This window comes from Diplotaxodon limnothrissa, linkage group LG15, assembly GCF_057381915.1.
Source record: "Diplotaxodon limnothrissa isolate DT_005_m linkage group LG15, D_limnothrissa_male_GT1.1, whole genome shotgun sequence".
Taxonomy (NCBI): domain Eukaryota; kingdom Metazoa; phylum Chordata; class Actinopteri; order Cichliformes; family Cichlidae; genus Diplotaxodon; species Diplotaxodon limnothrissa.
This window is the reverse complement of record NC_140610.1, coordinates 17,905,170-17,931,831: the sequence shown is the minus strand read 5'-3', so window position 1 is coordinate 17,931,831 and position 26,662 is coordinate 17,905,170. Positions and strand designations below refer to the sequence as shown.

The 26,662-nt window shown below is 38.7% G+C and overlaps 3 protein-coding genes across 3 annotated transcripts in view; 1 reads left to right on the top strand and 2 right to left on the bottom strand.

Moving 5' to 3' along the window:
• The window catches only part of aven (apoptosis, caspase activation inhibitor), a 50,425-nt gene extending 35,329 nt beyond the window's left edge, over positions 1 to 15,096 (bottom strand). Inside the window, exons 1-2 of the mRNA XM_085373025.1 lie at positions 14,904 to 15,096; positions 11,149 to 11,320 (exon numbers count right to left, since the gene is read on the bottom strand). Coding sequence (XP_085229151.1) covers positions 11,149 to 11,320; positions 14,904 to 15,083 — 352 coding nt within the window. The 5' untranslated portion in view covers positions 15,084 to 15,096. The remainder of the gene's footprint in view (positions 1 to 11,148; positions 11,321 to 14,903) is intronic.
• A 605-nt stretch (positions 15,097 to 15,701) lies between these two features.
• Positions 15,702 to 17,234, top strand: chrm5b (cholinergic receptor, muscarinic 5b). The gene has a single exon (XM_085372556.1). The coding sequence runs from the start codon at positions 15,702 to 15,704 to the stop codon at positions 17,232 to 17,234; it is 1,533 nt and encodes a 510-aa protein (XP_085228682.1).
• Positions 17,235 to 18,398: 1,164 nt separating this feature from the next.
• On the bottom strand, positions 18,399 to 26,238 carry emc7b (ER membrane protein complex subunit 7b). Its single transcript, XM_085372557.1, has 7 exons — positions 25,899 to 26,238; positions 24,283 to 24,402; positions 24,050 to 24,188; positions 23,354 to 23,434; positions 22,972 to 23,117; positions 21,805 to 21,828; positions 18,399 to 20,657 (listed from the first exon to the last, which is right to left on the bottom strand). Exons 1-7 carry the CDS (start codon positions 26,129 to 26,131, stop codon positions 20,600 to 20,602), a joined length of 801 nt encoding a protein of 266 aa, XP_085228683.1. The 5' UTR covers positions 26,132 to 26,238; the 3' UTR covers positions 18,399 to 20,599.
• Positions 26,239 to 26,662: the final 424 nt, after the last annotated feature.

The window sequence follows — 26,662 nt, the reverse complement described above, 5'->3', positions numbered from 1 at the left end:
ATTGGCCAATCTGACCAACAACTAAAGCTTGACCTATATTGGGCTGTGCAACAGGATAACTGTCCTGAGCAAACCATCAAATCTCCATCAGAAAAAGAATCAAAGAGATCCAATGGTCCAGTCAACATCAACCAAACCCAATATCCCCAGACCTGTTGTTGTTCAATAAACGTAATATTAAACTTACTAAGGTTGGACTTAAATTATTTTAGACCCAAGTAAGGGTCGGATTAATTTGATGATGATGGATAAACCTTGAAAGAGGGTGCACTTTCTATTTTAACATTACATAATACCAACTTTTCAGTTGATCAAGGAATCCTTGTTTTAGATTAAAAAAAACAAAAAACACACTTCCACTCATTAAGATTCAAGAGCAACTACATGAAAACTTCCCTCAAACGGTTTTGAAACATTCCATTATGTAACACTGTAGGTTCTGACAGCCGTGCCTCAGTGAGAATTATAATTATAAAACTGGCCTCTAACCTGTCCAACTGTTGACTCATTTTAAGAAGACGCTCACTGCATATCTCCATCTGGCAGCGATGTCAAGAAAAAGTAGCTGCCAAAATTAAAAGGGTAATTTTATCTTTTCCGAGTCATTTCTTTGTCCCAGTAGTGGTGTTAAAGGTGCTGACAAAACTATTTACACTACTCAGGACAGGAAGAGGAGCTAATGACAGTGATTTATTTTTTTCCACGCAGCCTTCCTTCCGCCTACATTCATTTCTCGGCTGTTTTGCTTGACGAACAACACTCCCTTTCTTCGGTTCAGTAAAGTGGTGATTTATTTTTGTGATTTACAGCAGCCCGACTTACAGTGATAAGTTATACATCACATAGAGGCACAACTTGTTATATTTTCAGCTTTCTATGTCAACACAGACGGCAAATTCAACTAAAGTGCAGATACTCAAGAATCGTTTGCAGGCAATGACTGCCTAAAGCCTGGAATCCACGAACATAAAAAAGCAGATTTCCTCCTTGACGATATTTTGCGAGGCCTTTACAACCGCTTCTTTGTGGATCTCTCTGTCTTTCATTTTGACTTCACATACATTTCAGTATATTTTAGTTAACTGTTCTTCTGTACAAGTGCTATTTTGCAGGATTTGACCAAATCTGACCAAAAGAATATGTGACTATACTTTAAAATTCATCAGCGTTTTTTTATTGGAACCTTTATTATCTCTTGTGATTTCTTGATCTTGTGATCTTTTGTGGATTTCTAAAATAACCTTCTTTTTCTTAGAACATACCAAGCTCTTTATTTTCCAATTCCTACTGTTCCCGCCATCTGCCTGATGGTTTAGTTTGGTTTTTGGAGCTTAGGACTCGCCAGTTTCTTTCAAGAGTTACAAACTTTCAGATTTAAAAAACAATAACAACAAAAAAAAGGTCAAAATTATACTCTATGGAATAAGGTATAGAGACAACTCTGAGAGTCAACGGCGTGAACACACAAAATCTGGGTAGGAGAATTTTTTAATGAATCATATAAACACAAGATTTGACAGAAAGTACATCAAGTACTGGAAATTGCCCCATTATTAATGCCAAAACATCAAACTATTCTACATGGATATATTATGGACGGCAAAGTTTTTCTGTGAGCAGAACAATTTGTGTTTTAGTCACATTATTGCTACAAATAAATGTATCCATAATAACAATTGCAAGGAGAACAGAAGCCTCAGCATGTCTTCACTCAACAGTACACACACACAAAGCGCTCTGCAACATCACATTTCATGTATTTTGCTACATATTTTGCAGTTATATAACATATTGGAATGTCTGTCAAAGTACCCTTATTAACATGACTCAGACAGATCTGAAACATGCTTGAAAAATGTCTGAATAATACATTGTGTTGTGCAAGAAGCCTGGAATTTGCAGAAACTGTCTGTTGTCAGTTGGTGACTGTGAGTCAGACTCTTCCCCTGACCTCTGAAAAATACCTGCAATCTCACACAGCCTGTAGAAAAAAAAAACAGTACAAGCACTCATGCACAGCGAGTAGTACTAGTAGGTTTATTAATTCAGTGAATTAGTGTTTTGTGATCGTCTACAGCAGGTCAGCTGTTAGAAGTCCCAATCTGGATAAATCCTCTGCCCCACCTCAGCTGTCAGATTTATCCAGTAAACAGCTGACGCAGCAACAAAGGCTTCACATACTTTCCATCAATTTATGATGGAAGATGATGCTCTGATATCAAAACATATTAATTCTCCTTCATTTATTCTGCCTCTCCCTGCTCTGAACTGTCATGCTGTTTCTTGAGTGAAACACACCAGTAACTTATTCATCTGATCCCCTCGTTTGTGACCCACTCGTGTGCACCGCTTTCAGAAATTCGTGCTGGTCGTAATTAACTGACTGTTTCGGTTTGTGCTAATAGATTTCTCCGAGAGCTTTCCACTTTTGCTTTTTTCTGATCAGGGCCTCACACTGATTTGCTCAAATATGTTTTGGCACTTGAAACAACTAGGGATCGAACCAGCATCCCCACACTCTCTGGACAACCTGCTGTACCTCCACAGTCATTTACAACAACAAAATCTTGCTGTTTTCTCCAATAAATGTCAGGAATATCAGGAAAAACAATCCACACCCACTCATATATTTAAACTGTTTTGTTTTGGGTTGCCAAATGTACTCAGCTCCTATAGAGGAGATCACAATATTATTTGCTCTCATCATGTAGAGTATAATGTACTTGATGAGAAAACAAAACATCTACTTGATTAAAATGTTGTTTAAAAAAAAAGAATCAGCTCACGTCTAACGCCTCCATCACACTGTAGGTAAAGCTCTGCTCTCGACCCGTCTGCCCTGGGATTTCGAATCTCGTAAGAATTGCAAGGTGCATAACAAAAGGTTGAGAAACACTGCTGCAGGCCATTTCTCTCTTGAAATACATAGAAGTACTTCCGACCTGTACATTCTGTCAAATCTTGTTAATAAAGCAAACAAAATACCTCAACACCCTTACAAGATAAATAAATAAAGTCCACAATAAGTATTTTGTGAAAAGCAAAGCGGAAACAGGTGGTTTTTATAGTGAATTCCTGTTTTCATGGCTACCTTAATTGGCCAGAAAAACTACTCTTAAAAGCATCGCCGCCCACGTACAATTAAGTATCCTCTAAAGAGCGGCAGCCTCTTGCTGTATGCCATGACTAATCTGGCAATGTGGGCAAAACACAGAGACGAGAGATCGGAGTCAAACAACTCACAAGAGCACCTTTGGCATTTACACTACAAGAGAAGGAGAGAGAGCGACACGGCGCTGCAACACTCCAACTTTCTAATGGCGTGAGGAAAAAAAACCCCACAATCCTACAAAAACAGTTCACTGCTGAAAACACTCACCCGAAGTTAAAAATGGCCTCATGACTTTCCCCAAAAGCATCAGCCTGCACAGTTCAATCAGTGTGAATGCCTGGATACTCAACTGAAAAACATAACTGACAGAAGACATGCTACTTGGAATAATGTGCCATACTCGGCGAGCTCTTGATTAGTAACATGTGCGATGGAATTCGGCTAATTAGAGCTTGGAACCAAAAATAAATGAGGATGACTGATGAGGTTTGTCAAACATGAGTTTCTGATCATCATTGAATTTGTGAATTTTCAAGCCAGAAATTGCAATAACTAGTCTTCAGCCCAGAATGTTGTTAAAACCAGTTAAAGCAGCACCATTTCATTTTGTTGCCAACTGTGGCAACACAATGCTGAAGTAAAACACTGGAATTCACAAAACAGCTGCCAATTTATAAATCCAGCATGCTGAGGAACAAATTAAGATTTATCTTAAGTGATGTTTCTTACCATCTGATAAATGGGAGTCCAGTATTTACAGGCCTCCTATATTTGTAGCTGTAAGAAAGAGACAGACCATACAGCTAAAGCTACAACAGTTACCCAAAGACTTCATTTTTATAAGCTACACCTGTCATAATAGAGATCATTTTAAGCCTATAAATATTGGTAAGTGCAGCTTTAGCACCATGTAAGACAATAAAGTCATTTACATGACATAAAAAAGGGGAAATGTAATCATCTGCATGACTGCTTAGCTTTCATTAGTTAAACCAAGTGCAATGTGTTGGTGTGACCCTACTTTGAATAATGGCATCTTAATGACCATATCACATCCTACTGCTCCAAAAGTTTAAATGATCTAATGTTTGATGACTTTTTTTAGACTTCCACAGCAAAACAGTAATTTATCCAGTCAAGTACTCTGCCACCTGCAGCAGTGTGTTATGCAACGTACTCAGTCAAGCTGACAAGAGACTGGAAGTAGAAGGAAAGCAAAGTGCAGGGAGATTTGTACTTTAGCATTCCTGCCAGAAATGTGTAAGAGGAAGGAAGCTAAGCAAAGTCAAATTCAGAATAACCTTTATTATCCCTTATTGAGGACAAAAGAAGAAGTGTCAGGCCTAAAAGCCTGTCTACAGAAGATGAACAGAATCTAAAAGTCATGTTCTTTAGAAAGAAGAAAAAAAATCCAGCAAAGACCTGACACCAGACCTGAAAGATGTTCATCCATTTACTGTTCATCGAAGCCTCATAAGAAATTCTCTCGGTGGAAAAGTGGCTGTCAAAAAGCCATTCTTCAGGATGGGAGGCAGGGGGAAAGGCTGACATATGTCAAATGACACAAGAACTAGACTGAAAATCAGTGGCAACCTGTCTGACGGAGTGATGAATCCAAATTTGATATTTTTAGTTTAATATGTCGATTAGGAGGTCAAAAGAGAGTTACAACAATGAGTGTTTCCTGTAAAAAACAGATGTTTTGGAGACTGTGTCATGGTTTACCTAGTGATGTTGGGGATCCAATCTAATGTTACTGAAAATACAGTCAGATTTTAATCTACCATGCAATACCATCTGGAAAGCATCTGATTGACAGTGGCTTCATTTTTCAGTATGACGGTGATCACAAACAGTCATGCACTGGCCTCCCAGAGCCCAGACCTCGACATTAATAAAGCACCGAGGGATCTTGATAGAACAGAACAAGAGGCAGCCAGCATCCAAAGAAGAGCTTTAAATGTCCTTCAAGAAGCCTGAAGAACTAATCCCGAAGACTACTTAAAGAAATGACAAAAAAGCTTGCCTAAGAGAGTTCAGGCTGTGCTGAAGAATAAAAGTGGTCATATCAAATACTGACTTTGAAACTCAGAGTTATACTGCATTTCCATTTATATCTGCAGAAGTTTCATAAAATCGCTAAATCACTAAGTCCTAACAAAGAAGAACAAGAAAATAACACCCTTGATTCTTCTGTATTAGACTCTGCGCTGATTTTCAGGCAGTCTTGGATAAATCAGCAAAGTATTCTTTAGAAGAATACTGCCATATAAAAACAACCTAGATATATACTGGTCACATAATACATACTCCATGTAGAGATGTGGTTAAAGCTGTGAAAGAGTTCACTGAAGTGGAAAAGAGGCACTGAGTCATAGCTAACCATAGAATTTAACACCACTACAACAGTGTCAAATGTTAGCAGGATGTATGATTGATTCTTTAAATGCATGGAGTAATCATGTTTCGTCTCTTACATTCAGAGCGCCTAGAAAGAGGTTTGCATCCACAACATGAAATCCAGTTTTTGTAGCAGGCTTGAAACAGAGGCAATCCCTGAAATATGTATTAGTATATATTTCTGGTAGTGTTTCCAACGACACATCACAGATCAACCAGCATTACTGAAAAGTAGACGATTACAGATACGCCTCTTCAACTTGTTTCATGTCGTTTTCAATTTCATCAGCGTCTAAAATTGACGGACATAACTTGAAGAAAAAAAGAACAACCCAAGCCAAATTCTTTCTTGAACCAGTAGTCCAGACTGTGACGAGGGTGAATCAGCTCAGTTAATCAGTACCCATGGCATATCTGACGGAAGCAGAAAAAACATGACAGTAACTGTAAAAAGAAAACTTTTTTTTTAAACTTCAAACTGCCAAATCACCAGGGAGGGATTTGTCACCGCAGAAAGCCTAACGCAAATAAAGCTCAAGAAAAGGAGATGAAGATGTGCCATGAAAACCAGAATGTTGGCAGACGTTTCAGGTCATGATTACTGATTTCAATGCCATCAGCCTGGGAATAGTCAGGATGTTTACAAGGCAAGACAAGCTGCTCACTGAAACTCAAAAAAATTACTGAGCTATGGTAACCTGCTTGTACCTCAAGCTCATGATGCTGCCAAATCTACACCAGTCACAGTTAATTAATTACCAGAAAGCCAGCAGGAATTCAAAACAAGTATGAACTATTTTGTGATTTATGTTCAGGAGCTGGGAAAATGAAAAAAAAAAAATGTTCCTAAAATATTTCTAGACTGTTTTTAGATGTTTGCATATACTCAGCATGTCATGCTAATTCGGGCATTGTAATGATATCTTTGAAATGTTCTTTTTCCAAGGTGCAATGTGCAACATATATCTTTAATGACAACAACAACAAATTGGGTTCAAACATTTGAATTTATTTTGAATTTTCTCTAATACACAAGGGCTTACAAGTACAGTGGGGCAAAAAAGTATTTAGTCAGCCACCCATTGTGCAAGTTCCCCCACCTAAAATGATGACAGAGGTCAGTAATTTGCACCAGAGGTACACTTCAACTGTGAGAGACAGAATGTGAAAAAAAAAAAATCCATGAATCCACATGGTAGGATTTGTAAAGAATTTATTCCTAAATCAGGGTGGAAAATAAGTATTTGGTCAATAACAAAAATACAACTCAATACTTTGTAACATAACCTTTGTTGGCAATAACAGAGGTCAAACGTTTACTATAGGTCTTTACCAGGTTTGCACACACAGTAGCTGGTATTTTGGCCCATTCCTCCATGCAGATCTTCTCGAGAGCAGTGATGTTTTGGGGCTGTCGCCGAGCAACACGGACTTTCAACTCCCGCCACAGATTTTCTATGGGGTTGAGGTCTGGAGACTGGCTAGGCCACTCCAGGACTTTCAAATGCTTCTTACGGAGCCACTCCTTTGTTGCCCGGGCGGTGTGTTTTGGATCATTGTCATGTTGGAAGACCCAGCCTCGTTTCATCTTCAAAGTTCTCACTGATGGAAGGAGGTTTTGGCTCAAAATCTCACGATACATGGCCCCATTCATTCTGTCCTTAACACGGATCAGTCGTCCTGTCCCCTTGGCAGAAAAACAGCCCCATAGCATGATGTTTCCACCCCCATGCTTCACAGTAGGTATGGTGTTCTTGGGATGCAACTCAGTATTCTTCTTCCTCCAAACACGACGAGTTGAGTTTATACCAAAAAGTTCTACTTTGGTTTCATCTGACCACATGATATTCTCCCAATCCTCTGCTGTATCATCCATGTGCTCTCTGGCAAACTTCAGACGGGCCTGGACATGCACTGGCTTCAGCGGCGGAACACGTCTGGCACTGCGGGATTTGATTCCCTGCCGTTGTAGTGTGTTACTGATGGTGACCTTTGTTACTTTGGTCCCAGCTCTCTGCAGGTCATTCACCAGGTCCCCCCGTGTGGTTCTGGGATCTTTGCTCACCGTTCTCATGATCATTTTGACCCCACGGGATGAGATCTTGCGTGGAGCCCCAGATCGAGGGAGATTATCAGTGGTCTTGTATGTCTTCCATTTTCTGATGATTGCTCCCACAGTTGATTTTTTCACACCAAGCTGCTTGCCTATTGTAGATTCACTCTTCCCAGTCTGGTGCAGGTCTACAATACTTTTCCTGGTGTCCTTCGAAAGCTCTTTGGTCTTGGCCATGGCGGAGTTTGGAGTCTGACTGTTTGCGGCTGTGGACAGGTGTCTTTTATACAGATGATGAGTTCAAACAGGTGCCATTCATACAGGTAACGAGTGGGGGACAGAAAAGCTTCTTACAGAAGACGTTACAGGTCTGTGAGAGCCAGAGATTTTCCTTGTTTGAGGTGACCAAATACTTATTTTCCACCCTAATTTACGAATAAATTCTTTACAAATCCTACCATGTGAATTCATGGATTTTTTTTTCACATTCTGTCTCTCACAGTTGAAGTGTACCTCTGGTGCAAATTACTGACCTCTGTCATCATTTTAAGTGGGGGAACTTGCACAATTGGTGGCTGACTAAATACTTTTTTGCCCCACTGTATATGAACTGAGAGGTCAACACCCTCTCGGTCCATGGTAGAGTTCCTTTAAACTGGTCGTCTTCCTGGCAGGAACCGGGCTTTTAAGCACAGCTCAAAGATTTTCAATACAATTGAGATCAGGGTTTTGGGAAGGCCATTCCAGAAGCTTAATGTTGGCCCACGTTATTCCTTCCAAAACCAGTTATGATGTGTGTTTGGGATCATTGTTCTACTGAAACAACCAACTCTGTGCTATCTGACATGAGACTGAAGAATTTCAAGGCAATCCTTTTTCTTCATTATTCCATGCACTTTGTGCAATGTACCAGTACCACTGGCAGCAAAGCAACCTCAGAGCATGATGATATCGCCACCATGCTTACAGCTGGTACAGTGCCCTTAGGTTTAAAACAGGGGTGGGGAACTCCATGCCTCAAGGGCCGGTGTCCTGCAGGTTTTAGATCTCACCCTGGGTCAACACACATGAATCAAATGATTAGTTCATTACCAGGTCTCTGGAGAACTTCAAGACATGTTGAGGAGGTCATTTAGCCATTTAAATCAGCTGTGTTGGATCAAGGACACATCTAAAACCTGCAGGACACCTGCACTTGAGGCCTGGAGTTCCCAACCCTTGTTTTAAAAGGTTGCCCTTTAATCCTTCAAAAATACCTTTTGTCCTTGTAGCCAAATCATTTCACTGTGGTGTTCCTGCAGTTTCCATTTCATGGCAGGCTTGAGTGTTTGTGGTTTCTGGTTTGTTCTTAAACCAATTTCCTCTCCTTTGAGGGTGACTGTCTGAGACTTCTTCTAGACCAGGGGTCTCAAACTCGCACCCCGGGGCCACTTGCAGCCCACATCACCCCTACTTGCGGCCGTATATTGACCTGAAGAAATATAATGCAATTTGGCCCTTGAAGTTACTTTTTTTGTTAGCGAGGAATTGTTTGTTGTTGAGTGCAATGTTAAAATAATTTCTTTAAAAAGCAAAAAATTATTTAATATGAAGTAGGGCTGCACAATTAATCGTTAGAAAATCGCAATCTCAATTCATACTTATGTGCGATCTCATTTCCAAATGACAACGATTTTAAAAAAATTTTTAAAAAAGAAGACGACGATTGTACCGCATTTTGATCCGGGACGTAATCTGCATGAAAACAAGCGCTCACTCTTCCTGCTCAACAAATGACAAGGGCGGAGCCTTATACCACGTGATACAGAAGCTGGCTGCTAAAATTAGCAGGGAAAAAACAACGGAGAGCACGTCAGGGATGACGAGAAAGTGACAGGAGAAAATCCGTCCCGGTCAACCACCCAAACACCAATAACGGGAACCTTATACAGCGCTTCCCTATACCCGTCGAACTCCCGCAGGCACAAAGAAATTACGGAGGCTATTACTTATCACCTGACCAAAGATATGACTCCCGTCAACACTGTGCAAAACGAGGGATTTAGGAAAATGATGAACACCCTAGACAAACGCTACACAGTGCCATCCCGCAACTATTTTTCTATTGTTGCACTACCTGCTCTATACACGCAGCGTCGAGCAACGATGGAGATGGTACAACATTTTGCGGCAACGACAAAATGTGAGACATTTGTTGTTTTTATGTTTATTTATTGTTTTTATGTTCAGTCTCAACTGTTACGAAGTTGATGTGCAGTTAATAAGTGCAATAAATATTTATAATGGAAAATAAAATCGTGAGAGAATCGTGATCTCAATTCTAAGCAAAAAAAAATCGTGATTCTCATTTTATGCAAAATCGTGCAGCCCTAATATGAAGGCAATATGAGCAGAGAGTGCAAACATGTTCAGGGATTGCATATTAGTTCAGTCAGAGAGTTTGTGTAAAGAGAACAATTTTCAATAGCAGTCAAAAACTAATATGTCTGCATTTTTATTTTGTTAAATACGAACAAAATTATAGCAGAAGTGCTGCCACTTGTACACGTGTGCCACGTACATACAACTGGTTAGAAAAAGGCTCCAAGAGATCTTCCCAAAATGTGTAAATCTATGGTCCTCTTTCTTAGATTTTCAATGAGTTCTTTGGACTTTCCTATTGCTCTTATTGGTCAGTCCAGCAAGTGCTGTCAAACAAATCCTTTATTTGCTGGCAAAGAGAAACTATCACTTATACTCAGTCCTGATAACTAAAGTTAACAGGCCTTGTCAAGTTAGAAGACATTGTACTACCTTCATGCAATACTAACTGAAAGATATGAGTGAATGCATATATTTGAGCCTGTATGCCTTCTGAATTCACTAAAACTATATGCTGTGCAATCATTCCAAGAACAGTTTAAAGAAATCATTAAAATCCCAAAATTGTCATGACATCCATGCCCATGATGAGTCTTAAACTTCTGACTACAACTATAAACAATCTTGAATATTAAGCTAAACGTGACAGCTCGACACTGGGGCTGAGAATCAGGGAAATATCTGAAAAAACTTGAGATCTGCTCTTATTAAACTGAACTTCCCTAACTATGATCCTTGGGGGAAAGAAACAGCAACAGAATCAGAGACTGTAGAGAGCCCAGGGGCCCCGACACTGACCACTGAGGCTGAAATTAGCAAACAAGACAAACAAGGATCCTCCATGCAGCTATCTGACAGCAATGTCCATACAGAGCAATTAAAGTCCCTAAGGACAGCAGCAAACATTTCTAGCTAATTAGGAAACGGAGGCAACTTTGGAAAACTACAACTTGACTCAGTGGAGTATTTGCACTAAGTCTACAACACACACGAAAGGTCAACACTCTTTAGAAAAACTGAGTCAACATTTATTTGTGCCAAGTGAAGCGTGATGGTGAAGCATCAAATAAAAACGTAAAAAACTGACTGATTGTTAATCACTTAAGCTTCTAGAACAAAGTCAAAGGTAAAACCCATCCCTCCTGTTGTGGGCTGTATGAGCTTTGCAGGTGTGGCTAGTAAAACAAACATCCTCCTCCAACATCTTGTGGTCACATCTTACCTGCTGAGGCCAGCAACACATGAAAGTCTGTTCCTCTCTGAGTAGGCGTGTCATCATCCGGCTCTGGCCTCTCCGACTCCTTGTACCGGTCCCAGTTTGACTCCAGCTTCCTCCTGGAGAACACCTGTGTGCTATCATCGTCCTCCTGATAACTGTCCCCTTCATCTTGGTCCTGAAGGAGAACATTGCAGGGTATACAATGACCAATATGACACTCAAGAAAATCAGAAAGCAGAATCAGACAAGAAATCTTAAGAATAGCTAGATAAAATAAATCTGTCAGCTAAGAGACTCAAGTTGAGCGTCCTCTGATCCAAATTCTTATACGCAACAGAAGAACATCTTAATCTGAAACATACTTTTATCCACCTGTTCATTTTAACCAATTTAAATGGAGTATTGGTGAGCTGGGTTAAAGAAAATGATTAACTTAGGACAGAAATAAACAATACTCTGAAAATTTCTTGCATCCATCTTGCTACAACATTTTTATATGTAGCACATCCATCGGCCACTTCATTGGGTACACCTATTCAACCTGTTCAAGGCAAATGTAAAAATAATAGAGCAAAGAATGTCAAACTGTATAGCAGCCTCCCACCAGCAAACTGATGGCTGCATCCAGTAGAATAACAAACTGTCTCACAAACCCAAAATCATCTCAAAGAATTAAAGCAGTTCTGAATTAAATCTAACCCAGTTCCAGAATACGTAACAAAAAAAAGAAAACAAAAACACCTAAAAAAGTGATTTTATATTGCAGTGGGATTTGGGGACCATTCCTTTGTAAACCAAAAAAAAAAATTATAATAATTAGGAGAAAAAAGATTTTGAGCTGGAAAAAATTTTGGCAACTATTTCTATAATTACCATTTCAAGAACAAATGCCAACTTCATTCAAACTCTGGCACTTTGAGGATTTTCTGAGTTTCTATTTCTAGTCAAAGTAATTTAAATATCTGTTTATTTTTAAGATGTCACCTGTGCTTTAGGAAAATAACACAACTAAACTATTAATTTAGGAAGTAAGCAACAATAAATTAATACTGAAAGTACTCTTTTATTAGCAAACTGCAGGAGGACTGCCTAAACACACAGATCCCAAACATGTTTGCAAATTCCTGACAAATGTGCATAGAAACATCCATTTCAATTGAATTTCTCTGCAAGTATTTTTTTTCCTCCAGTACCAGAAGAGACTTTTCAGAGTCTGTTATGGGTTTATTGGCTAGGGAATGTATGTAAAGCACAATATTTAGATTTTAAATCCTGGTTTCTGTGAATAATTTTTGTGTTATAGATCACAATGCAAAAACAAAAACAAAAAACAAAAAAACAGTCTGGAAAGAAGTCTAATTGTTCTAACTTTTAAAAAGTCTAAACTGCATACCTTTAGTACTGTCACTATGATTTTCCTGCAACAGAAATAATAATTCATTTTGTGCTTCACAAATTGAAAGACAATTTTTTTAAAGTGTTCATTAGCACATAGCTCTTATTTATAATTGGTAGCTAAGCGTCATAATTGGGTGAAGGTATAAACAAAGAATAAACATCACTGCCAAAACTGAACTCATTAAGTTTGCCTGAGTAACGCATTTATCCCCGCTATCTCACACATCTGCAAAAAAAATCTTTTCATAATACTGCCATGGAAAAACCGTGCTTTCTTCTGAACAAGATCATCAAAGAGCTATGGATGCACCAAAAAAACAGAGAAAGTATTTAGTATTTTTAGTATTTATTTATTTATTGTCATTGTCAAGAACAATGAAATTGCGTTTGGGGCTTCCATACAACCCAAAAAAAAGAAGAAAATAATAAATACCCCTTAAAACCCAAGTGTACATATTTAACCCAGTGTGACTCCAATGCAATAAGACAATCCTTAGCAATAATGTTCGTAGAAATTCAGACAAAGACCTGAGAAACATGACAAAATACAACAATGCAACCCATTCAATATTATTGTACTGTGAGATATGATATCAGATATGATAGTTATCTATTTAAGAAAGAGGGGGGGGGGGGCAGGAGGGGGAAGAGAATAAAGATATGATGCACCAATGCAGACCAGTTCATTGCTATTAAGAAGTTGGATATGGTTATTGTCCGTGAGAGGGGGGCAGAGAGTTCAGGAGCCTCACAGCCTGTGGATACAGGCTGTTGGCCAGTCTGGATGTTCTGGCCTGTATAGACCTGTACCTTCTCCCTGAGGGCAGCAGATGGAAAAGGTGGCGCGCAGGGTGATGTTGGTCCCGCAGGATACTGTGCACCCTCCTCAGACAGCGAGTGGGGAAGATATTACTGATCTCTGGCAGACTTGTTCCAATAATTCTGCCAGCTTCTTTCACCACCCGCTGGAGTGCTTGCTGATCGGCCTTGGTGCAGCTGGGGAACCACACTAGAAATCCATACGTCAGAACGCTGCTGATGGCACAGTTGTAGAAGTTCAACATCAGAGATCTGGGAATGTGTGCGCTCCGCAGTCTCCTCAGGTAGTAGAGGCGCTGTTGGGCCTTCCGTACAACTGAGGTGATATGGTTGCCCCAGGACAGGTCCTCGGTCACAGTTACCCCCAAGAATTTAAAACTGCTCACCCTCTCCACCGCCTCACTGCCAATGAAGAGAGGCAGATGGTTGTTATGACCCCTCTTCCGGAAATCTACAATGATCTCCTTGGTCTTTTTGGTGTTTAAGACCAAGTTATTGTCGTGGCACCATGACTCTAGTTGTTGCACCTCTGTCCTATAGTTTGTCTCATCATTGTTGGATATAAGTCCGAGCACTGTAGTGTCATCTGCAAACTTAACAATGAGATTGGACGCGCAGGAGGAAATACAGTCATGGGTGAAGAGAGTGTATAGCAGAGGGCTCAGAACACACCCCTGAGGGGCACCGGTGTTGACCACAAGGGTGGAAGAGGTGTTCTTACCCACTCTGACACTCTGTCTACGGTTAGTGAGGAAGTCCACAATCCAGTTGCACAGAGAGGAGTTAAGTCCCAGTTGGTGGAGTTTGGGACGGAGTTTGTATGGCTGGATGGTATTAAAAGCCGAGCTGTAGTCTACAAAGAGGAGCCGTGCATACAAAATGATTGCAATCAAGAGCTCCAACGAACCAAGGGAGATTTTGATGACTGTAATCACAGAGCCCCTATTGTTTCTCTTCTACTGCTGTAGGTACCACAGCAGGGGCATTAACTGTCTGAACATCCCAGTGGAAAAACAACTGCAGCCTCTAGGGTCATATCGACAGGCAGATTGTAAAGTGACAAAGTTAAATTGCTGTGGGAAAAATTTCAAGAGCTTGATCAAAATGTTGACACATGTAAAAGGGCTCAGTGTAGCTCTATACAGTGCATGCTGGTAGGATTTATTAGATGACGATAGCACGAACAACAAATAATAAGCATGGATGGATTTAGCTTATATTTGCACACTTCTCATGTCAGCTAATGCATATTGACTCGAAACTTACTGTGAGTTTGCACATTATTTCAATACATAGCTATATTTCAAAGTTTGCACCAGCTGCTGGGATTGTTTTGCTCAGACTAACTATAACACTGCCTAACTATCACCCTGAAATGAGTTTTAGTTAGGCCGAATTGAAGAAGTAATCCCATGTAGCTTTGCAATAGCATCTGTGAATGTGTGCGTCAGCGCAGTGACGTAAACTACAGGATTCAAAAATATTTTTCAACAAAGTTTAGGACTAACGTAAGGGGACTCGGATTCCCTGCTCTCTCTCACCCGCTGATGGAATTCAGCAGCATGGGCGCCTCCTCCACGTCCACGGCCGCGATGATGTTCTCGTTTACCCCGCCCGCGGTGGTGGCCTCCTCTCCCTCGGCGTTCACCACCAAAACTGTTGCCGTCGTTTCCACCGCGGCCACCTCTTCTCCCACTGCCTCTGGTTACTCTACCTTCCATTACTGTCAACAGTGGCCGGACAGCTGAGCGTGTGACGCCTCACAGTTGAAATGGGTGTTACACCCAATGATATCCCACGGCAAAATTGTTTTGATTTGATAGTTCCGGGCCTCAATTTGGCTAAATGAATATCTATCAGTACCATATAAAAATAATTAACTTTTCACGTTTGAATGTTTTATATATTCTTAATGAAGAAACTCTATGTCAACTAGAACTTATAAGCAAATAAATACTGCATATATTATTATATTATATGTATTATAATATATAGTATTATTATTATTATTATTATTAATGACATATAGAATTTTATAATACATTACATGCACACACACATATATAATGATGAACCTAATGTTTTATTCTACCGTATAAATATTATACTTAGATTACAATAAATCTGTTACGCTTTTTACGAACTACGTATACAAGTTAAAAATCTAAGTAAGCTACCGTCACTCTGATCAAAAGTGAATTGTGCTAACTCATTAAAAACATCTCTGTGTGTAATTATATCTCATTGCTGTTCTCTTTTCATTGCAGGTAACTGCTGAATCCGCATGAGGCTACAAAGAGATATTTTCCAACAGTAACACAGCTCTGTAACAAACCGTAATGGATGCTTCAAACAGTACTTTTGGCAACACTTCACAAGTCTCCGCTGCTCCTCACAGCCTTTGGGAGGCTATAACCATCGCCACGGTGTCGGCCATTGTCAGCCTGATAACAATAGTTGGTAATGTGCTAGTTATGCTGTCCTTTAAAGTAAACAGTCAACTTAAAACTGTAAACAACTACTACCTACTGAGTCTGGCGTTTGCAGACCTCATCATAGGAGTTTTATCCATGAACCTGTATACCACATATATACTAATGGGTTACTGGTCCCTGGGGAACCTTGCATGTGACCTCTGGCTAGCAGTAGATTATGTAGCCAGCAATGCTTCAGTTATGAACTTACTTGTTATCAGTTTTGACAGATACTTCTCCATTACAAGGCCACTGACATACAGGGCAAAGAGGACTCCAAAGAGGGCTGCCATTATGATTGGTCTGGCATGGTTGGTGTCATTTGTCCTTTGGGCTCCACCCATTCTGTGCTGGCAGTACTTTGTAGGAGAGAGAAAAGTGCAAATGGACCAGTGCCAAATCCAGTTTTTAACAGAGCCCGTCATCACATTTGGGACAGCCATTGCTGCGTTCTACATCCCAGTCTCTATTATGACCATTCTTTACTGCAGGATTTACAAAGAGACGCAAAAACGGACAAAAGATCTAGCAGAGCTGCAAGGGCTCACAAAGGAACATGTTCCAGAGGGGGCTAAACCACAGAAAACTCTTATTCGTTCATGTTTTCATTTCACCCGAGAGCCAAGAGATCAGAGTCAGGCCTCCTGGTCCTCATCTAATCAAAGTAATGCCACAAAAACTACCACGAGGTCAGATGAGGCATGGGCGAAAGCAGACCAGATCACGTCTTTTAATAGCTACACGTCCTCAGAAGAAGAGGAACAACACGTTTCAGTAGAAACCCCACAAGGATCCTTCAAAGAGCCAGGAAGTGGAGAAACTAATAAAAATGGACAGGTGACTGATTATGCAGAAGATGAGTATTTTTCCACACCTCAAAAAAAGAGCAGCAAAAAGTGTATCTCATATAGGTTTAAACTTGGCTCAAAGGGTAAAAACAGAAATCCTATGAGCGCAACATCATGCCCCCTTGAAGCAGAGCTGCCCACCAAAAATGCCTCCCCCTCCTCATCCTCCACCACCTCCAAACCCATGGACACTGCCCTGAAGAACCAGATTACTAAGAGAAAGAGGATGGTGCTGGTGAAGGAGAAAAAAGCAGCCCAGACTCTTAGCGCCATCCTCCTGGCTTTCATCCTGACATGGACGCCATACAACATCATGGTGCTTATCTCTACTTTCTGTGTCGAATGCATCCCGACATCTCTGTGGCACCTGGGCTACTGGCTGTGCTACGTCAACAGCACCATCAACCCAATGTGCTACGCTCTTTGCAACAAGACCTTCCAGAAGACGTTCCGCATGCTTCTGCTGTGTCAGTGGAGGAAGAGGAGGAGAGGTGAGGATAAGCTATACTGGGGTGGACAAAACCCAAATGTCAACAATAAAATGACTTAATGTGTCCCTGCAATATTACACCAGACTTACTTTTGTCCACTTTGTTGGATTTTCTTGACATATACAGTAGTCAGTGGTCTTCTTCAGCATGAAGTGCCACATGTGATTTTTGTGTTAAAATATCTGCTGGTTCAAAATGAGCTGAGCCTGATGAAGCGCCTAAACGTCTGCTGTTATAAGAAAGAAAGGTGTCTGCACATTCTCACATAATTAAAGGTTAACGAACAGGTTCAGATGTTTTCTAGTCGGTCTTGAAGCGATATACCACTGCTTCTACACATTAAAGTCTGATTACAGACCTACAGATTGCATGGCCGCTGAGGGAGCTGCGTGAAGTAGGGCTGTCCGTGATGTTTAAAAAATGAAATATCAACATTGTGCTAATAATGCATGTATGATAATCATAAATAATTGTGTATTTGTTCTTTTTGTATGCTTTTGTATAGTTATATGGATTTAGACTCTATTGCCACCTGAATGCATTTGTGAGGTTAATTAATGTAAAAAAGACACAATAAACAAAGTTACTGATTAATTTGAATGATAGAATTATTGCTATTTTTAATAGATATCGTGATAATAGCAATATTGTGAATCTTTGTTTTTGTTGTTTTTTGGTCACGATAATCATGCAGAAACGTGATATCATGACAGCCCTAGTATGAAGTCTGATAAACTGCCTTGTGCTACATCATATCACTTGAGTCAGCGTCCGTTTTAGATGTCTAAGGGGTGTTGAGTTTAGAAACAAGTGATCTTATCAAACTTCTGTAGGCTAATGGCTGTGTGACATGGACAAAACTGTTTTTGGTTAAGTTGTATGGTGGGTAATACAGGCACTAGTTGTTGTTTTTTTGTTGTTGTTGTTTTTGTTACAAGAATAGGAAAGTCAGCAATGAGATATATCTCTCTTTCAACTCCTGTCATTAATAGTTCAAAACGAGTTAATGGCGCACACATTTAAATATTTGTAATATACTTACACTCCCATATCCTTCCTCTCCATATGGGCAATACTGCTATCCCTTTGCAACTGAGATCTAAATGTACTCAGACACTAAAATATATGGTACATAACATATATTATGACTAAACAGTCAACACTTTTATTGCAAGAAAAAAGTGACATTTACATAAGGCAAAAAAAAAAAAAAAAGCAGAAGAAACAAAAAGTACAGAAGGAAATAAATCCGGTGTAAAGGTTGTTATGGCTTTATGTAACGGGTGTCAGACACTTTGTCTTCTATCAAGTCTTTCTGACCTACATCAATAAGGTGAGGCGCTGTTATGCGTGTTTATTAATCCCTTTGTCCAGTCTGATTTTGTGGCAGTGTGTAAACTGCTTGCTCAACTCATACTAACTTTATCATAATAATAATAATGGATTGCATTTATATAGCGCTTTTCGAGACCCACAGTTATTAAAAAGAATTAAGAAATGTTAACTAGAAGATGTTCGTAACACAGACAATCTCAAAACCTGCTCTTGGTACGCTGCACTGATATCTCTTGTACACATTTTTTTTTTTTTAATTTGTCTTGTTTTCTGTTTTCAGTACCTGTGGACAGGCAGGAAATCATTAATGAATTGCAAAATGTGTCTTTTTTTCTGACAATGTAAGAATGAAAAACAAAATTGGGTCAATATTTATTTTTAAATGAATTTTTATCCTTTGAGACTGTTAAACACTATAAAAGTCTGATGTCTGTAGTTCCCCCAATATCGAGTCGCTCATTTAACTACAAAACCTGCTTTTACTTTACATTTTTAAGGAATTTGTAAAAAGTGATGTCAGGTATTCAGTTACACTGTTAAACACCATACTGATGATATTTTTAGGCTAAGGACTTTTAAATTGTTCACAGCTGCCCTAGCTTCATTTGAAGACATAATTCCAAACCCAGCTATATTGTCCTTTATCATCTGTTTACATAGCAGCTTCTAGTACTGGACTTCTAACCTGTTTTCTATTTGCATCTATATTGTGATCCTCTGTGACCTGCTTATTACATGTTTATATAGTAAACAGAGAGTAAAGCGCTTAGTTCTGCCAACATCACCAGGATTACAATCATTTTCAATATAGCTAATTTACAAGATAATAAATAAGCTGTGTTTATAATTTACACATGAACTGTAACTTCTGCAAGGGGACACCTGCAAAATAAATAAAATAAAATTCCTCCCTCCCTTGAGATTGTGGAGCAATGGTAACCATCTCCAAAATGGGTTATTTTGTGTTGAAAAGACTGCAACTTTAAAACGTCCAGTAAAGATGGTAACTCTTCCTCTAGTTGAACTTCCAACTCCAGGAATGTCGACTGTCATTCTGTTTTAAAGTCTTGTATTGTCATTTAAACAGTGAATTATTATTATTTTTTAACATTATGTATTTGTTTGCATTTGGGGACATTTGCAGAAGTACCTTGAAGTAGCTGTCAGTGGCTGCAAAGCAGCAACTACAACTGGTTCACTGGTTAATAAACCAAATAAAAATTAAAAATCAAACATGGTAATAAAATAGTATTCTTTCCAAACCAGTGGCCCAAGCAACAACCACGGCCCCTCCTTCAATGGCAAGCCTGTCTCAAGCCTGATTACAGTTGTAACAATCTTTTTTAGTAAAATATCCTGGAGTCAAAATCTCTGATCCTATCCTTTCAACCTCACACAATTCATAATTCTCCTTTATACTCTTGCACTGTGTATAAATGACATAGCATAAGCTCACATATTTCAAAACAAATCTGTAACAGGAATAACATATTTCACAGATTGTGTCGGATTTTACACTTCACAAATGGTGAATGTAAATTGTTTACAGTATATTATTGTTCAGTGAATGTCTTTTCCTCTGTTTTCTATCTTGTTGATATTTGATCATGTGTATAAGGGCTAATCGGTACATTTATGTGCATTTACAGTTGCATTAGTTTAACACTAGTAATATGAGATTAAGATTGTTATGGACACCTCGTCTTCTTTTTGCTGTAAAAAGATGAGTGATGTTGTAAATTATTTCACTTTTTTGTCTATTATGATGTAATGTTAAATGTATCTTTCTGATCTGAACTCTGTGCCTTTTGTTCTGCTCATAGCAGCAAAGATTCCTTTGTGAAGGCGCTTGTGCTTACTGTCCGTCTGCACTTCTGTAAGTGTCTTTGTGTAATAATATACACAGTAAAATACAAACTTCAAGGCAAACATTTAATGACCAACAGACATGTTGAAGACGGTCTCATTTGTCAATAATTCGTCTTTGAGAGGTGAAGCAAATCGTTACCATCCTCCAATGGTTGACTACCCAAATGTGCCATGTACCAACGCCATGGCACTAAACAAATCCCCGACGTCACCGGAGATTTTACTGGTCCCAAGAGTCCAGGTCAGCACTGTTGTTCTGCATTGAGAGTTTCTTTGCTCTAATGCAACACCACATGAAAAGAACAAAGCCATTAATTAACTGATCTCATTAACAGGACTCGGCGTTTTCACAGTCTGATAAAGCTCAGTTGACCTGTGATGTCACTGAAACACTAATAAAAAACTATTTCCCTGGAGAACTCACCTTTGTTTATGGAAGCTCGTTTTCACCACTGGAAAAAAAACATTTTTTGTCCCCAACAAGTCAAAATATTGGATCATTGTTTGAAAATTTTGAGTTCGGTATCTCGAGATCTTAACTTACCAACTCAAACTTTCAAAATAAATACGTCAGAATTCAGAAAATAATATGAAACTTTAGTTAAAATTTTGAGATAACCCCAAATTTTAAATTATGGGTGGCATTTTTTTCCCTTTCCCCTCCAGTGGCAGAAATAGGCTTGTATATGTGCTGAATGAACTCTGGTACTGTAGTTTCTCTTTAATCTCAAATACAAAATGCAACCGTGAAACCCTAAAACACCAAAATGCAGCTGAAAATAGTGTTTGGTTAATATTTGCACCCATTTGGTAAAAATGAGTTTTTAGCAGTTTAGCTCTAGCTTTTAAATAAAACATTTAGAGTCAAAATAAGAACTAAATTGCTTTGGTCTAAGAGCCACAGTGATGATTGAAACTTTGGAAAATATTAGGGAAAACAAGCGTTCTTTTATTTTGATGCTTTCACTTAACTCATTTAGCATGAGTAATCTACAGGACGCTGTCATGCGCATTCTTCACACAGCAACTCATTCTTAACCTTGGAAAAAGGCGATTTGATGAAAACGACTGATTTTAAATTGTGTCACACCATCTCCATTTACCTGTGGACGGGGTATCCCTGGAAAAAGATGCAACTGCATGCAAGTTGACCTAATTCACGACGCTTTTCGTCTACTCTGTGCTTGAGAGATAACTTTTAGATTATATTTATATTCACTACTTCTCACCAAAACACATTCTGTGCATCATAAACATCTGATCTGACTTTAAAGCATTTTTTGAGCCCTGTGGTTATTATCGACAGTGATTGTGCCCAGCGGGCCCTCGTGCATAACACTAAGACTCAAAAGCTTAAGCAGTTATTTGGAACACAGCCAGCAAACTTGTTTCTTTTGCTTGTATTGACCCACATGCTTCTCCTACCTTGATGCGCCAGAATGTTTTCCCCTGAAAAAGGGAAGACAAGGTAATTCATCTTTTTGTGTTACCACTGCTAAGCACTGATCAGTGAAACAGCAGGAATATACAGTAAATATAATCTTGCATAGATGCATATGATGCAAACAAAACAAAAACCCACTCTTTCTCACTTCTGGGTAACTTTGAAGCCAAAATCAAAACCATAGCAACAACAGTCCTTTTGGCACAAAAGCTCCATCTCCTCAACAAATAGATAAATGCTGATGATGAACATATTTGGCTCAAAGTTCAGGAGAAAGCTAGTGACTCAACCTTGAGCTGAGCGGTCTCTATATTTAATAACATTACTCATTATTGTTTCATTTTAAAACACGTCCTGTCAGCCAGTGCTAACACATTCTACAATAATGATTTTACTATGGACTTTAATGTCTATTTTATTACAAAGTAAAACCAGTTACACTTTGTAGAGCTTTTAAAAAGCAACCATACATTTCTCTCTTTGTACTTCCAGTGATTATCATTTTAATTTTTACACCTCAGGCACATAATGTACAGCGTGTGAATTCTAACCATACAGTTCACCACAATTCATAAAATGAGAAAGTCACGTGTTCACTCAAAGAAATGAATGGTGTGAAATAAAAACACAGCTGTCATATACCATGGCAATTTATTTATCTAGGTTTTTAAATAAGAATTTATCTGCCTTAAAATTCAATTTCTCTTCATTCACAGTCGTATTACTGAAGTTACTTAAACAAGAAAATCTCTGAATTGTGTATATATGCTCTCTTTCAGGTAGTGGAAGTAGCAGCAGTGGAAAATATACAATGGAGGTTTTAGCACAGAAAAGACTGATGAGTAGTAGGGTCACCTGTAGAAAGTATCGCGCAAATTAAGAATAACAGCTTTCGCAACAAATGTTATCAGTGCAGTATGAGAAAAAAAACCTAGGAAAAAAAAAAAATTTTGCTCAGTTCGTAATAGCATATTAGAAATCCAGATGTGCTCAAAACATCTAATATTAATGAAATCTGTACAATAAACCCAGAGAGAAAGAGAGAGAGAGAGAGAGAAAAAAAATGACACTTTAAAACCTTGCTTCCATGACATAAATCAAGCTTTTTTCTTTTTAGGTGGATTTTTAGGAGGCATGTACAGTACTACCTCCTCTTGGCAGCTGGCCTGGTGCCTTTGCTGCTGCTGCCTGCCTTGCTGGAGCCTTTGGAGCCAGAGAAGAGCTTGGTCATGAGCTCAGAGACATCAGGAAGCTCAGGGTTGGGGTTCAGCATGTTCATGGACTGCTCCATTTCCTGTAAAGAAAGGGAGGCAGAGAATGAACAGCTGTTTTTGGAGAGAGAAAGGCTGTGTACAGACTCAATGTTCTCTCTGATGTTAAAAATGTATCACAATCAGTCACATCTGTTACAGTTAGCACTTTACCACAATAAGCAATTCAAAAGGAGACAAGGATAGGGTTAGGATTTAAAACATCACAACGTCTGTTGTTTCTTCTATTTAGCTCAGAGACACAGCACAATGAACATACCTTTCTCATCTCTGGGTCATTGGTGTTGACCACTTTGGGTAGCAAAACAATGATAAGCAGGGGCAGAACCATCATCATAACCTGCAGGAGCAACAAAGACATTAAATGACATGTAACAAATTCAGATGCAATCTTCTTTGACAACTTGTTTTTACAGTTCCTTTTTTTCAACGGTTTTATCTGTCAGCACAGAAGCCCAATATTCTCTTTTTGAGTTTGTGGGCCATCCAATCAAGAAAAAAAGTTTGGCATAAGGAAAACGCAACCTTAAAAAGGAAAGGAGCTAAAAAAAAAAAGAAAAGCAAAAAAAAAAAGCTTGTGTCAGACAGTGGATGGCCTGTACTACCCGGGATAAATCAGGTTTATTTTCAACTCTGATTGATAGAAAGCTGCTCAAGAGTTCATAAGTATAAAAATATGCAGTAGAAATGAGTAAAAAAGGTCACTGTAAGGAATGGAAATGTGACTTCATGGTCATGAAACTTCTGTTCATTATCGTCAATATTGTGCACCAGCTTATCAAAATTAATTAACATCTGTAGTTCTCTAAATGGGGCTACAGCCAATGGACTCTAACAGTACAAATGGTAGAAAGCATATGTTTAATCAGAGTATTAGGATAATGGTGGGATCCTAGGAAATGTTTCTTTTGTGACATACACATGCAATTCCCACTTAATCAACGCATTTTCTTACCATTGGGTTCATAAGGAAGTCTGTCCAGCCCCAGGTTTCTCGCTTCATAAAGTAGCTGTGAGGTCCACTACTCCTGATCTGAAGAGGGTACGGCTGGCGAATTACCTCTGACGTTTTGATGTAATTCACAAGTCGCGCTCTGTGAAATCACACATTGCTTCAGTGGGTCAGAGTTGCCACAGGCCAACCGCTAATTTTTGCAAGTTTTGTGTTTTTCACTATAGTGGCCATACCTCATTTTACCCTTGGATGTGATATCAACACGGACAGCTTCAAATCTATAGGTGGGAGTAACAACTTCAACAACATACGACCCAGAGGGGACATCGTTCACAGCAAAACTCCCATCGGTTCTGTAACAAAAACATAAAGCAATTTTTTCAAGACAGCAGCTGCTTATAATTTAAAAAAAGGTACACCTATATTAGTTCAACCTAAAGTTCATCTAAAATATTAATCCTGAAATAAATGGAGAACGAACTAAATAGCAAAGTATTATCAAACTATCTTACTAAAGCAGAAATACAAATGGTTAAGACAAATAAATAAACAAATGTGGTAAAAACGTTAAAGGTCTTGCCAGTCAATAAAAATTTTCAATTAAATATCTGAAAGTGGGACATCTACAAAGGTCACCTAATTAGGTGTATAAGTATCTAAGAATTCAAGTAGTATGCTTATTAAGTTGAAATTTGAACTTAATAAGCAAGTTAGTAATGCTTCTTTTCACGCGCAAATTATGAGTTTCTTATATACATGCATTGTTACATTCTGTGATGCAAATAACCTATTAAAAATAAAAATATAGTGATAACTCTATGAATAATCTGAGACTTATTTTTTTTAAATACATTTTGTTATAGTTGCATAGTTAAAAGTGACTACTTCTATACCCTTTATGTGCCTGAAAAAACAAAACAGTAAACAAAATTTGTCTTCATCAAAATCATTCCTTTGGGCACAATCTATGTACATAATTTGATATACTAATAGAGCCAGTAGGGATGTAACAGTGAGACACATAAAACACAACACTACTAATGCCACTACTTCTTCTGCTAATAATAATGCATTTATAAAAACAAGAACCTTAGAATCTCTTTCTAAGTGTGTTCCATCCAATATCCTTGAATTTATACTTGTATCACAGACAAATGTATGTATTAGCCATCATTTATACTCTCATCTTTGGTGAAATACACTACTGTACACTAGTCATACAATAATTAAAACTATTGCTAAGACAATCGATTAAACCCTTGTGAGCTAAGAAGAACACGAATGATTATTTTATTACGGATGATACGGTAACATGGTTAAAGATAACAGGGTTAAATAACATGATATATTATGTTTATTTGTCCATTACTACACACGTGACAAATAAATACTATAGAACATGCTTAATAATATGTTTGAGTATGTGTGTAATATGTTATAATATGTTCAACACACGTTTGTGCAGCAAACCAGTGCTGGTACTGGTGTTTTCTCATAAACATATGCTAGCTGTGGAAACATAATAGATTATATATACACAAGTCTCTTGTGGACGTTTTGTGTTGTGGTTACCGCTGCAGTAGGACCAAAAAGGCCTCATGTTGAAATGAAACGCTAATTGATTGACACTCGGACAAGAGTTACAAAAGGAAAGCTGTGCATGATCTACAACATTTGGTACCTGCCATCTGCCACAGGCAGATGCAGTCGTTATCGGGTTTGACTTCGAGTTTGACCCTAACCACCAGCTAGCAACGGCTAGGTGCTAATGCTACTTACGTAGCATTAGCACGTATTGTAGCACGTACCATGCTAGCTAGTTATCCAATGAACTATGGATATTTCTTACCTCAAAAATCCCACATGTTCTTCACCATCTACTAGCACTCTAGCCGTGGAGACCCAGTCTTGTGTTTTCACTCCGGGAACTATCGCTCTTCCTTCGATTTTGAACCGATCTCCGTTAGTCTGCGTCGACATAGCTGCGCCAGGCCCCGCTTCCATTTCAGTAAAACACCACCCTACGACGAGTACAGACTGGACGAAAGCCAGTAGCAGCGGTATTCTTTCCCTGTGCCACATACTGCCTCGTCTTTAATAAACTAAAATCGTTTTTCACCGTTTCTCCACCAACATGCAGTCAAGAGCTGTTTAGCGAAGGAGCGGAAGCCTCGCTGAATCAGCTGTCTCTGCGGAAAATGACGTCACTTCAAAAAAACCTTTATTGTACAAACCAGAAGCGCCACTCGCTCGTTTTTGCACAAAGATTCCCTTTTATTCTTAAAACTCAAAATGAAACTCATTGAAATTTTAAATCGAACTAGGAGGCAGAATAAGTATTTTCCTTGAAGGTTTCCCACGTCAGTACATTTTTTTAATTTTGAAAAAGACTAAAAAAAAATTATAAAATAGATCCTTTTTTCCGTTTAGCAATGCAGCTTTGAAAACTAATCAATTTTTAATAAAGATTTTAAAAAAAAAATCACGAGGTCAAATTAACGCTGCAGGAGCATGTTTAAAAACTCGTTTAGCCACTTTAACTTGGTGAGCAAGATCTTTTTACTTTTGTTACTTTGGCATTCACTATTCCAAAACGGTATTTTCAAAATTTTA

Coding starts and splice junctions, on each gene's coding strand:
- chrm5b (XM_085372556.1), top strand. CDS start 15,702: ATGGATGCTTCAAACAGTACTTTTGGCAACACTTCACAAGTCTCCGCT.
- emc7b (XM_085372557.1), bottom strand. CDS start 26,131: ATGTGGCACAGGGAAAGAATACCGCTGCTACTGGCTTTCGTCCAGTCT. Junction 24,403..25,898: donor GAACATGTGGGATTTTTGAG/GTAAGAAATATC, acceptor TTTTTGTTACAG/AACCGATGGGAGTTTTGCTG. Junction 24,189..24,282: donor ACATCCAAGGGTAAAATGAG/GTATGGCCACTA, acceptor GTGATTTCACAG/AGCGCGACTTGTGAATTACA.